Consider the following 13,204-nt stretch of genomic DNA (forward strand, 5'->3'; position numbering starts at 1 on the left):
AAATGAACAACTATAGTAAATCCATTCACAAGACTCAGTCTGAGCCAGAGTCTGCACAGTCTGTCCAGCCATGGTATAGAAAATTGTCCATTGAAGAGGGTGGCATTGAACGGGTCACCGATGAGGAACGGCTGCAGAATACAACTAAGTTTTGGAATGCTGCTACTTTCTGGTAAAATAATTCCTCTAATTATACATCCAGATACACCAGACTAATACATCGTCTCCATATATAGGTTCAGTGCCAATATGGCTGTGGCTACCCTCAACATCGGCTCCCTAGGAGGCTCACTGGGCCTCTCCTTCTGGGACTGCTTCATCGTCATCCTGGTAGTAAACACAACAAGCGATTTGCTTCCAGCATGGACAGCGGTATTTGGATTAACGGGCTTGCGCATGACAACTTTCTCGTGAGTGATTCTTCGCTTTCATCATTCACACAGAATGTCCTAACGAGATACCTGTCCCTAGACGGTACTCATTCGGTTATTGGGGAAATATACTCGTTGTCATATTCTCAATGATAGCAACAACAGGCTGGAACGCCATAAACTCCATCTCCGGCGCCGCCGTCCTCAACGCCCTTTCTAACGGCCGGTTCCCTACATGGGCCGGAGTGATTGTTATATGTGTATCGGTGTGGGTGATATGTATATTGGGTATTAGCTGGATTCACAGACTAGATACCTTTATCTGGATTCCCCCTTTGATTGTGTGGTGTGTGGTAGCTGGCACGGGTGCGTCTCACTTTACTGGAGATGACCATGTCGGTCTGAAAGGATCTGATAAGGCTGCCGCTATACTGACCTATGGAGCTTCGATCTTTTCTTTTTCTGTTTCCTGGGTGAACTGTGCTGCGGATTATAATGTGCGCATGCCTAAAGGTACGCCGCAGTGGCATATCTTTAGTGCTACTTATGTGGGCATTTTCGTTCCTACTGTTCTTGTTCAGACCCTTGGAGCTGCATTATATACAGGGACTGTGACTGATGCAGCGTGGAAGGAGGCATATACAGCTTCTTCTATTGGTGGTCTTCTCAAGATGGCATTGGAGCCTGCTGGGGGATTCGGTAAGTTCTTGATGGTTCTAGCAGCGTTAAGCTCTATCCCAGTAAGTGGACATGCCATTTTACGTCCTTGTCTTCTTTATATGTTTGCTAATTTCTGAAGAACAATGTCCCAAATAACTACTCTTTTGCCCTCCATGCACAGAACATGGGGCCATGGGCTATACGTATCCCCCGTGTGGTTCTAGTCACATTCGGATCCATCGCAGCGGTGATCATTGGCTGTTGTGCAGCTAAATATTTCTCTGATACTCTGCAAACATTGCTTAGTGTCATCGGATATTGGACTGTGATTCATATCACACTGGTCATGGAAGAGCATTTTATTTTTCGGAGAGGATGGAATGGATATGATCTTGATGCCTGGAACAGCATCGCTGGCCTGCCGTTTGGATGGGCAGCCATAGGAGCATTTTGCTTTGGCTTCCTGGGTGCGGCACTTGGCATGAAGCTGGCATGGTACTCAGGTCCAATTGCATCTTTGATTGGTAGCAGAGGCGCAAATATTGGGCATGAATTGACATTTGTTTTTTCGGGTGTCGCTTTTCCACTGTTTCGGTGGATTGAGAAACGCCGTGGAGGCCGGTGACGAAAGTTGAAAGTCATCGCTCTGAGTTGTAGGACTTCATATAGGTGTCCAAGTATGGAATGTTGAAATATATGTGGGAAGCTAGTAGTTGACCTTATCATTTTTGAATTCCAGGACCATCAGAGACATCTGCAGGCAGTTGGATGGCCATTACCTCCCCTTTACCAAAGTTCCTCTCGCGTTGAAGTGCGTAATCGCTCGTGCATCCTCATCTCTTCGCATTCCCCTCTCTCATAGCATTCGCTCGGCACCTCCTGGCGCCTTCGTGCGTAAAGTGCTGCGCCCCGCGCCGCTGCAAAAGTTGGATCTATTGCGAGTTGAATTTTCGCAGTGGCAGAATCAAGCGAGAGTTCGGACATAGAGTCCCTGAGAGTAGCCAGGAAACGGGGGTGTGTGACGCTCTCGCCGGCTAAGAAGATATGCGTGACCGTATATTTTGGACTCCCGAGGAAGGATCTGGAGTTGTGAACGGAGGCGATCCACTAATACGGGTTGGCCTTGATCATTCTCGAGAAGACTATCTAGGCCAAGCTCGTAGTCAACGAGTTGCGCCTCAAGAGTCGAACCGTAGGGGAAAGCTTCACCACTAATAAGGTCCATAATACTAGTGTATAAGAGATTGTGGTTGTAGGAAACCACAAAAACGGTAGGTATCGACGAGCCTTCAAATTCGTCCGAGCATTGGAAACGATCCTCGTAGTTGGTGCATAGTCCATAACCGTTCGCTGCATACACAGCATCTCCTTCCACTAAGCGTGAGGTGTAATAAACGCTATCGCGTACCCATGTGCGTAGACCTAGGATTCGAAGTGCAGCGTTGGTCGTCTCCGAGTCAAGCGACTGGAAACCAGGCTCTGTAACGGCAACCCTATCTAGAGGCTGGAAGATTGTCTTTTCAGTGGCGACTTTTAGTTCTTGGAGCAAATCACTAATGATTTCGACATCGTCTGCTTTGATGGGTCGGCCCATTTTCATGTTGAGCCAACGCCACCAGTCTCTCCACGGCGACGACCTGCTTGGGAAGAGATATTCCATTAAACGAGATGAAATTTGAATTTCGCGCATGAAATTGAGAGTTGGTTGCGGTGATGGCTTAGATGTAGCCAGGCGTGCCATAAGCTCGAGGTATTCTGGACTCCCCTGAATCTTGGCAACCTCGAAAACAGTTCCATTGTAGAAATGCACCACGGCCGTCCTCGATGCCGTCAGATAGTTTTCTGGGTAACAAGCAGGGGCCCAATGTACTTATCCATATAGAGGTGTCAGATCGAAGCCAACCCCAGGTGCATCGTGAATCGTCACAGGTAGACATGTATCACACCACGTACCGGTACAATCACCTTCAGCACTCACAAGAGACGTGAAGTGTGCCAGGGAGCACACCCACCACAGAAGTCTCATGGTGATGGGGTAGATATAGAATCTCTAGAGAGGGAGGTTGAGAGTACAATATCCCAAACGTCGGGCCAGATCGTCGCCTCGTTAACGCCGGATTTCGAAGGCACTTTGTACCTACACAGTAGACGTTGGTAAAACAAATACTACGCTTTACTTGATAAGGTTACACAAATGGGATAGGAGTCCGAATAGCTTTCAAAGGCGGTCCTTTTATTTTCCCTTTGAGTAAAGAAAGTTGGATAGAAGGTGCATATATGAACACTTCCTAGAGAGGACACGACCTACTTTCATATCTGATATTTTGAGCCCCATAAAATCATAGTTCGAAAATAGAAGGAGCTCGTAGATCTCGTGGCAGTACTTTTTAAGAAGCTTGCTTTGTGCAGGGAATCGCCTTTAAGCAGTTGGAGCATCAAGTCAAGTCGGTGCTGGCCCATGGAAGTAATAGCGTCGAGTCCTACAAAGGTCAGTCTCAGTATGGCATGATACCCATCTGATCGACATCACACGATAAACTTATTATTGGTTTTGAAACTAGTTGTTTACACAGAATATAGAAAAAGGCAAGAAGCAACCCCATCAATCAGGCCGCCTTGAACTCTCTGGACTCTGCGGGAAAAGCCCCATATTAGAGAGAAGATCCCAATTCCCATCAGCAGACATCCCCAACCCAAGAAACTCGGGGAAATAATAATTGAAGTCATTCAGCATCTCGTCGGGTGGTGCATCTGGCGGCGATGCCTCTACACGAGGTCTAAGCTTCTGATGAACCTTGGCGATAATATTGCCTAGGGTATGTGCTGCGTGGCACGGTAATCCAATGCAGTACAGCCATTGCACGAGATCATGCACCAATGAGTCCAGCTCATCGATGTTATGGGTTGAAGCGACTTGTTCTTGGTACGCAGTTGACAGGCGACAGATGACAATGGCGGCGAACGTTATCATGTGGTAGATGTGATCGGTCAAATGGCGGGTTCGCTCATCTACCGTATCCATGGCTAGTTGGACGATCGCGGTGGAATGGCGGATCATTTCTGAAACGACTGATTCCCTGGCTCGGGCGGATTTGGATTTTAGGGCGTGTTCATATAGAAGGAGGTGGGAGAAGTGGAAGCCCATGGATAAGAATTGCGATCTTGGCTGGTCTGAGTGGGCTGTGTTAGAAAAGAGAGATAATCATTAAGAGTGAAAACCAACATACCAAGGACGAATTCCCATTTCCTCTTCCATGTCTGTAAAGCTGCGACTGATTTTAATAAATCGACTGACTCATGTATCAAGTGCTCGTAGACAGTCCAGTAGAGATAAATTTCAGCAACCATGCGCACTTCAAAGTTAATCGCGTGGTCGGAATCTATGACAGCGCGGCATCTTTCAATTTGCCAGGGTTGCAACATAGATCGACGACTGGTACCAACACAGTAATGCATGTGAGCAAGACAAAGATGGTTCCATAAATAGCAACGATCCATAGTCGCCTCGTCCAACCTATTTGGAGGGTGTGACTGGGTTGTGACTACAGTAAATAGCGGACTTGATTGTGAGTGCTGCAGAGCAAAACCGCTCAAAAGCCAGCTATCAATGCTCAAGGGTACTTGGCCCACTGTCGTCGACCACATAGAAAGAATCAGGGCCGCTTGGAAGAACTCAATTGGTTGTGGCGCTATCAAAAGAGTAGTCGAGGCCAGAGAGCGGGCATGTTCGTAGAGCTTAGGAGCAAGGCTCACAGCCAGGTCCTCGGAAGTATGCCGGACAGCGATCAGAGAACAGGCACAAAACAATAAGGGTGATTTTTTTACTCGGCGGAGAAGCTCAGCGGGCTCACAGTCAGGGTCAAAAAGAACCCATCGACCGTAATACTCGAGGAAACTGACAATGGTTATTGATAGCCCGATTTGTAAACGACGGTGCAGCATACATAGTAATTAGCGTAAGTGCAAGATCAGGCGCAATAAGATCATCCAAATCCGCACTCATCGACCGGATGTCGGAAGATGGTTTAGGGCCGGTATCCGTCGCCAGATCGCGAATGACCATGATTGGAGCCGCGGAAGATTCCGTCTCCTTGTATGGCACTTCAGACTCGGCCGTCTGTGCGGTGGAAGGTCTGCTGGTCTCATGGCCTGGGGTCCTTGGAGGGCCCTCTCCAAGTCGATCGAGTAATGCAGCCACAGACCTTTCCAGGCGTTCCAAGCTAAAGGTATATTAGTATATGGGGGGCAGATCGGAGGCATAGATGGGTGCCGTGAGCATACCGAACATCCGTACCGGATGCGGGGGCTACAGGTTCCTCATCCGATACATCAATTTGGACAAGTGAACATTGTTGGCGGAGTCGATCACAGCGAAGACAGGCTCGCCCAGGAATACCGGGCTCGTAACATCTGGTTTTTTGCTTCCTGCATGAGGTACATGCCCGCGAGGCACGGCCCCGATTAGGCGGCATTTCGACCTTGAAATCGACCTCAAATCGCTCAGGGATTCAATGAGATCAATTTATTCATAGAATGAGGTCGAAGTCAAGCCAGGAAATTGAGGTCAAAGGGAAATTAATTGGATGTCACCTGATTGCGGGGATGAGATAAGCGCCATTCCGCGTTACAATGGAAATATGTGAATATCATAAACATTTCGTTGGTCTATATCGTATACACTTTTCAGAATGTACTAGAAATCCATGCGCAATGCGATACTAGGCGCAGCCTGCGGGGCATTATCTTCTGCTTCCGCACCAGATTTTGAAGGAACAGCTCCAACGCCGACACTACGGAGAACCTCTTCCAGGAGTCCCTTCTGGTCTGTATTCATGGAAGCAACCAATGCTCGGAAGGCGAGTTGATCTGCCTTTGCGAGTTCGAGGAGATAGCCAGCGGATTCCTGGTGCACGGGCTCGCCTTCGCGTTTCGCACGGGCCAGCAAGGCCGACATGACAAGCGAGATAGCTGCAGGGAGTTCCGAGGCAGAGAAGGTGGCGTTGGAAATGCACGAGACCAATGTGCGGGCGATCACTGTGCGTGAGTTTTCGGGGTCGTTGGGGATATCTCCGTTGTCCAGGGGACAGGCGACGAGGAAAGCGATCAACCGTGGGGTGAGGTATCGGCTGATCACATCGTCGGTGATGGAGCGAGAACCTGGCTTGACGAGGATTGAGCGGATGCAGCTGGCTGCCACGTTAGCGAGCCCAACGTCCTGAAGACAGTCAAGGAACTCGTCCAGAACTCGGGTAAGGACAGGGTCCTGAGGCGGGATGACGTGTCCGCCAGCAGTGAGGAGGAAGGTGATAGCGAGGAGCGTGTTCTTGGCGCAGGGGATGGAGATGTCCGATTCTCGTCGCTGGGCAATAGTGAGAATGGTCAGGAAGCGCTTGAGGCATCCACGGAGTTGGAATGACACGACTTGGATGTCTTCAGGCGATTCGGTTGTATTTGTGATGGCGTGGATGAACTGCCGGAAGATTGGCAGAGCTTGGGGTACAACACCTGATTGGCATATTCCCGTGGCCAGGATGGTGGTGAAGATGTGCAGAATGCAAGCGTGGAGATCGTTCCGAATGATAGACGGGAACACTGATGCCACATCGACGAGAGAACGCAGCGCCAGACGAATTAGAGTAAGAGACTCATCTGAAGTGACGTTGAAACGTGCAAGAGGGGTAGATTCGCGGAGATTAGGAAGCATTCCAGCAAGCACCAAGATGATACTTCTTGTAAGCTCGAAGAGTTGCTCAATATCATCCGAAAGATGGTTACTGCGTTCCTGGTCACCCTTTGCGGCAGGGTGATCCAATGACAGGTTCTGCGCGATCTCGACAATGACAGTCTGGATGGGAGTGGTCTCCGTCAAGACCAGACGGTCGAACGTGTCCATCGTCTCCGTGAAAATTGCGTCTTGGTAGATAGCATTTCCAGAGATGACCGGTCTTAGGATTCTCTTCAAAGCTTGTAGAATCTCCAGGCGCTGTGATGCTGAAGTTCCCTGATCAACCAGAGATTCGAAGGCCAATCCGAACAGGACGAAAAAGAAGGCAACCGGCTCCTCGCGGTAATTGATATCGTGTCCTTTGTCTTCGGGTTCTTTCTTTGCAACCTTGTCTTCCTTTTCCTTGTCGTCCTCGCCACTGGGCTCTTCCGGCTCCTCAGGCTGTTGCAATTTGCCATCCAAGGCATCGAAGACGAAATCGATATCCTTCTCCACAAGGCCAGCAATTGCATCAACCAAGTACAGCCATGTGTCTTGGTAGAACTAAAAATATTGTTAGTGATCAAGGGACTAACTACGGAATAGAAGGCCGTGGGGAGACTCTTACGTTCAACAAAGTCTCGCGGTTCAAGGCAGCATATACCTCGTCCAAATCCCCACTAGCGCTCGTGCCCAAACTACCAGAGATATCAGGTTCAAAGCGCAACCGAGCATATTCTTGCAGGGAGGACAGCCATAGAGGCGTGAGCTTAGCAAGATAAGGCTGGACCACCGAATTCAGATACTCATGCTCAATACTGGCAATCTGCAGCCGAGCCCAAGCAGAGAACAAGGCAAGTTTCACCATCACCCGAGCATTGGAGTTCAAACCCTTGAGATCACCAATTTCAGTAGTTCCTGGGTTCTTTGCAAAGTTCTCCAGGCCCAGCACCAAAAGTTTCAGGATTCTGCCCATGCGGTCGACATTCGTGACGATTCCGGTGGCGATAAAAGTGGCAGAGACATTGATCGCTTCTGAGGCTAGCTCTGCTGACGAATCGGTTGCAAATGCGGGGGTTAGTGCTGATCCGATCTGGGCTTGATACTGTTCAAGCAGCGAGGCTTCGGCAAAGTCTGGATCAGGTGTCTTGCCAAACATTGTGAGGACCTGGTCGATGATCTTCAGACCCCAGACGCGCAGCTCGATGACATTGGCAGTCGATGCCGAGAAAGCCATTCGGACAATGTCTCCAACCTTCTGCTGGAGAGCCAGCTCTGCCGGGATGGCCGAGTCTGGCAGGATTGCTTCTTGAACGGTAGCCAGAAGCTCAGAAAGGCAGCTCATAGCAAAGTTGCGTGTCTGCCACTTAAGCAATTCTTGACCAGAGACGCTATCATTTGCGATGTCACCCTGTCCTTCCCCGGCAACGGCAGATGCAAACCCGGCAACTTCGTCATCTGGGATATCTGCTGCAGCCTGAACAGCTGTGGTAGGTGGAGGTTCAACCTTGTGGCGTGTTTTGGTCATAATGTTCTGACAGCGTTGAATCCATGCCTCGGTTTCAGTCAGGGCAGTCTGCTGCAGCCAATCTTGGATCATCGACCTGAGGGATGCATTGTTTGGCGCATCGTCAAATGCAAGCCAGATGTCATCTTCCAGCGACTGGCCTGCTGTCTGTATTACAGAGGCAGCGCCTCGCTTCATTAGGTTGTTCAATCCGCGAACAGCCACATCTCGCATGAGGAAATTGTTTGCGCGAAGCTCGGTCTGGAGTCGCTTCACGTATCCAGCAAAGTCGACATAACTAGAGGCATAGAGTGACAAATGATCCAAGCACCTGGAACTTTCTGTGACCAGGGCAGGGTTTTCCTCGAGTTGGAACTGACGGAGCAGGGTCAGAATGAGATTGCGAGTCTTGGCAATGTCCTGCAGATCGGGACCAAGGATGTTGATGAGAGAGTCCACACATCGACTGATAACGACAGGCGTCAAGAATGACATCTCGATATTAGAGGTGGCCAATGCTGCTGCCTCCTCGTTATGTGTATCGGCATTGTACAGCTGGGCTAGCATTCCCAATGAGCCAGAAACGAAAGGCGAGAATGTCAGTCCAGCCGAGTTGGCAACTCTCTCCAACCCACCAAGAGCCCAGAAATGGACAACGGGGTGAGGATCATTGCACAAAGACATTAAGACGCCTACGATGGTTTTCAGATGCAGACCAGCTGCCATTCCACCGATCTGCGCATGAATACATCCCAAAGCAGCGGCACATCCAGCTCTAGCATTGGGCTCTCTGTTCTCGACAATAGTATCAACCAGCCAGTTGACCAGTGTATTGGTGCAGGTGTTTCCAGCGCTGTCACAAAGACGTCCCAATGCTTCGACACCAATAGTGCGAACGATCGGATCGGCGTCCGTGACAAATTTCTGGAGAAGCTCTTGCAAGATCTTATCGGTGGATGGGTTCAGCTTGCCAGCCACAAAGTCTGTCTCTTTAACAGCAACCTTCAAAGCATGGAGAAGGGCAACGGAGATATTGACAACCAATGCTGCTTTCCTTCCAGGGTTCCTCTGCAATCCTGGAGAAGTGAGGAATGTGGCGATCTGCTCCACACTGCTCTCTTGGATCTTAGGCGAATGAAGAGCGAGAGCCACGGAGAACAACTCGATCGCTGAGTTCACAACGCCAGTTGTTGGCGGATCAACAGCGAGGTTGTCTCCATCGCGCAAGCTATATAGGAGGACTGCGTCGTGTTCGCTAGCCTGGCAGACAGGGAAGGTCAAAGCATCATCAACAGCTTGGTCCACAGAGTCAAGCGCAGACCACGCGGGGCCCTTCTCGTCTTTCTGCGTCCCAGACAATGTGAGACGAATATATTCTCGGGACAGGCCCGTCACACCAAAGCCGTAGTTATCGCATAGATCCCATAGACCGTCAAATTGTCCAGCGGAGCCGGAAATTGAACTTTCAATTTGCTTGTATTGAGCGTCTGGGTCTGCAAAAGAGGAAATAGCGAGACTGAGAAGACTGGACTGCGAGATAATGTCTCCATGACTGGGTGGGTGGACATGCACAAGTTTCGAGAAGCACTGCAAGACACGTCGGCGCACCATAGTGGTATAATCCTGCAATTGCAGGGAAGGATAAAGTCGCTGTGAGATATCTTCCATAGATTTTGGCTTCGGCAGATCATCCAAGAATTCAACGGTATTCTGCAACATGGCAGCAATTCTTTTGGCGCCGTCTGCCGTGATCAATTTGCTGTTGAACTCCATGAAAACCAGCAAGGAGCTCAAAGCACACTCTCGCACATGGGCCAAGAAGCTAATCTCGAGGTTACCCGGTTGGGCAGCATTCTCCTTGCCAAGATGTTTTGGCAGTGCATTTTTCCAGAGAAGCATCAATTGAGAAAGATGAATCTTGACAAAGCTGGGGCCAAGAGGCATCAAACCTCCAATCAAAATCCATGCCACCTGGATTTGGATGCTGGCTACACGAAGCTCGGAAGTGCTGCTGGTCTTGAGGAGATCGGTTGCCTGCGTAAAAACGCGCGCGAATACATCTACTGCACCGTAGAGCGGCTGCAGACGGGAAGTGCTGAGCATTGCGGACAACCCATTTGCATAGCCAACACACCGTCGAGGTGATTGGCGCGGTGTACCGAGCTGCCCAATTTCTCTGTTGAGACTGTTCATGCAGATCGTAACACATGATAGCAGCTGATGGGGAGATGCAAGAACAAAGTTGCGCAAACAGTGCGCAGTATGGACTTGCACGGTATAGCTAGGATGGGGAAGGACTTGGAGAAGAGCATCGCGGCAGCCGTCTGCATGACCACTGAAGGCGGAACCAAGCGATTGGATCAATGAGGACAAGGCGCTGACTGAACTGGTCAATGTGTACTTGCTTGGCTCGCGGCGTTCCTGGATAACCTGGGGGTAGTCTTTCAAAATGTCATTGATCAACCATTTCGCCGCACTCAGCTGACTGTTTTCGCGCAGCAATTCACGTCCGATAGTATCTTCCAAGATGCTCTTGATAAACTTTCTGGTCATGAGTAGACGGTATCGGTTGTATGTGACCGTCGGATGGTTCAACAACTCGACCAACAAGTTAGTTGCAATTTGTCCATAGCGTTCTTCGATGATCTTATCCCCCAAATTGCGCACAATGTACTTGTAGCACATACATATCCCAGCACGCGTGCGATTCGAAGTAGTGCTCTTCAAGTATTGGGTTGAGAGTTGTCTCAGTAGATCTGGGAGAAGGAAATAGAGACGCGAATCGGCCTTTTTGGGGGCTGCCGACTCTGACATCTCTGCCTCTTCCTCGTCATCCAGCCCCGAAGTAGGCTTCTTGGACATCCGCTTCGTCTTCTTCGGCTTTGGCTTTGGGGCAGTCGTGATGTGCGCATCTGTCGCATGCAGTTTGACAAGTGCCCGACCAAGAACCGCAGCCACGGCATGTCGGACCGGTGCTGCGGGACTGTCAATGACCTTCCATACAAGTGTTTTGAGGTTCTCAAGGTCGGTTGCATTATCGAAGAAGGGTTCCATGGCAATCAATTGCTCCAAGCATCGGCAGGCGTGTACTTGAACAAAGGTAGATTTATCACTGATAGCAGCATTTCGGGCCTGTTTCCAAATGTCGCGCGCAGTGGCTTCATCAAGCGGGACACCGATTCCAACAATAATCTTGCGCAGCACGGCAAAGATAACACCACGAAGACCAGTATGATTGCTAGCAGACTTGAGGAGCTTTATCATGCCCGAGGTCGCAACATTCGACTGCATGAATGCACTTTCGCCAACCGTCGCAAAGACCTCCCCTAGACAATGCGCCGCTGCGAACTTGGTCTTCAATTCCGCTTCACTCTTGCTGGCATTTAAAATTCCCAGCAGGTCTGTGATTGTTTCGAAGAGGATCCCGCGATCCCCTTTGTCGAGTATTGCGCCGAAACATCTTCCTAGGTTGTTGCGGAGGACTCGAGTGATAGTCGGAGAGGGAAGGGCTAATATCTTGAACAATTCCTTCTTGAGATCTTTCTGTTGGGATGAGACCTCAGCTGATTCCAATCCGGAAATATACTGTACGAGGTCGGAGGTGAACGTGAGCATGTAGAGGTCCTGTTGTTCGGAGGGGAGCGCATGGAGCTTGGGGATGTCGAGCTCCGGAACAGCGCTTTTCGGAGGTGGCGCGGGGGTATTTTCGGAGGCAGACATTGGATAAAATTAGGGCAAGTGTAGCCCCATGTGAGAAATAGAACAGGGAGAAGAGAGGAGAGTGAAGTTCAGTTGCGTCAACATCTCCTTATCGTGTGGCCTCACCGTCCGCGGAGGTCGGACAAACAGTCGGCCCGTTGGGAATGTATACGCTCCGTATCGGAGTTCGAATTTCCTCCAAAGCACGATGGCTTTCAGATTCAGCAGGTTACTGCGACCGCTCCGGCGGCCAGAGTATATCTGTGAACCATGTCATTTTTTCAGTACATCCAGCATTGCGTTCTCCGGTCATAACAAATGGTCGACGATCAAGCACGACAAAGCACGGAATGACAAGGCGAAAAGCAAGGAACGTGCAATGGTTGGCAAGGAAATTGCCAGCGCTACGCAGAGTGCGTACATCATCCACCTATACAATATGCACATATCTAACTCTCTGTACTAGTGTGGGGCCCTGATCCGAAGTACAATCCTCGACTGACACTTGCGCTATCAAATGCGAAACGAGCCTCCATACCCAAGATTATCATCGAAGCCGCAATCCTACGGGGACAGGGATTGAGTGTGTCGGGACAAGCATTAGAGAACGTCACAATTGAGGCTATGCTACCGGGCTCTGTGGCCGCGGTCGTGGAGTGCCAAACTGACCAGAAGGCGCGCGTACTCCAAGATGTCCGCTATATGATCAAAGACAATGGAGGAATTGTGACACCGACTACATATCTCTTTGAGAAGAAGGGAAGGGTCACTATGGAGAAGAAGGACGGTACAAATCCAGACGACTATCTTGATCAGGCGATTGAGGCTGGCGCAGTGGACATTACCACAGACGACAAGGGCCGCCTAGTGGTGTTCACTGATCCCTCGGAGACGAAGAGTGTTGGTGAGACCTTTGCCAAGCTATCTTGTCTCAGCATTGAGGAGTTGGAAATCTTCTGGGACCCTAACAGGGATACCATGGTCGAGGTCCAGGATGAAGAGCAACTGAAGGCTCTTGAAGATCTCTTGAGCAGTCTGCGGGAAGAGCCCAGTGTTCAAGATATATACTTGAACTCTACGGAGAAGTTTTAGCATAGCCTGAGACTGTCTCACATCGAGGACGAGCAATGTACAAAATGTATATAGCGATAGATACCAAGCATTTAAATGGCGTTGTGCATCTTCATTCATTGGTTTATTGATACTCAGCCCGCTAAAGAGCAGAAAATATGGCTCTATAGACAATGCTCCTTGTGGGGCTAA

At 49.8% G+C, this 13,204-nt stretch overlaps 5 protein-coding genes across 5 annotated transcripts; 2 read left to right on the plus strand and 3 right to left on the minus strand.

The window, feature by feature from the left end:
* Window positions 1-2: 2 nt before the first annotated feature.
* Window positions 3-1,656, plus strand: N7446_013793 (purine-cytosine permease family protein; the record flags this gene model as incomplete). Its single annotated transcript, XM_058522533.1, has 4 exons — window positions 3-172; window positions 237-410; window positions 472-1,111; window positions 1,171-1,656. 4 exons carry the CDS (start codon window positions 3-5, stop codon window positions 1,654-1,656), a joined length of 1,470 nt encoding a protein of 489 aa, XP_058366010.1.
* Window positions 1,657-1,995: 339 nt separating this feature from the next.
* N7446_013794 (uncharacterized protein) lies at window positions 1,996-3,057 on the minus strand (the record flags this gene model as incomplete). The annotated part of the gene is made up of 2 exons (XM_058522534.1): window positions 1,996-2,873; window positions 2,985-3,057. The coding sequence occupies 2 exons, from the start codon at window positions 3,055-3,057 to the stop codon at window positions 1,996-1,998; spliced, it is 951 nt and encodes a 316-aa protein (XP_058366011.1).
* A 576-nt stretch (window positions 3,058-3,633) lies between these two features.
* Window positions 3,634-5,503, minus strand: N7446_013795 (uncharacterized protein; the record flags this gene model as incomplete). Its single annotated transcript, XM_058522535.1, has 4 exons — window positions 3,634-4,202; window positions 4,259-4,926; window positions 4,976-5,251; window positions 5,313-5,503. 4 exons carry the CDS (start codon window positions 5,501-5,503, stop codon window positions 3,634-3,636), a joined length of 1,704 nt encoding a protein of 567 aa, XP_058366012.1.
* A 221-nt stretch (window positions 5,504-5,724) lies between these two features.
* Window positions 5,725-11,962, minus strand: N7446_013796 (AP-1 complex accessory protein LAA1; the record flags this gene model as incomplete). The annotated part of the gene is made up of 2 exons (XM_058522536.1): window positions 5,725-7,299; window positions 7,364-11,962. 2 exons carry the CDS (start codon window positions 11,960-11,962, stop codon window positions 5,725-5,727), a joined length of 6,174 nt encoding a protein of 2,057 aa, XP_058366013.1.
* A 187-nt stretch (window positions 11,963-12,149) lies between these two features.
* N7446_013797 (post-initiation translation factor DPC29) lies at window positions 12,150-13,172 on the plus strand (the record flags this gene model as incomplete). The annotated part of the gene is made up of 2 exons (XM_058522537.1): window positions 12,150-12,354; window positions 12,408-13,172. The coding sequence occupies 2 exons, from the start codon at window positions 12,150-12,152 to the stop codon at window positions 13,031-13,033; spliced, it is 831 nt and encodes a 276-aa protein (XP_058366014.1). The 3' UTR covers window positions 13,034-13,172.
* Window positions 13,173-13,204: the final 32 nt, after the last annotated feature.

This window comes from Penicillium canescens (assembly GCF_028828765.1).
Source record: "Penicillium canescens strain IBT 15451 chromosome Unknown utg000011l_segment0_segment0, whole genome shotgun sequence".
NCBI classification, from domain to species: domain Eukaryota; kingdom Fungi; phylum Ascomycota; class Eurotiomycetes; order Eurotiales; family Aspergillaceae; genus Penicillium; species Penicillium canescens.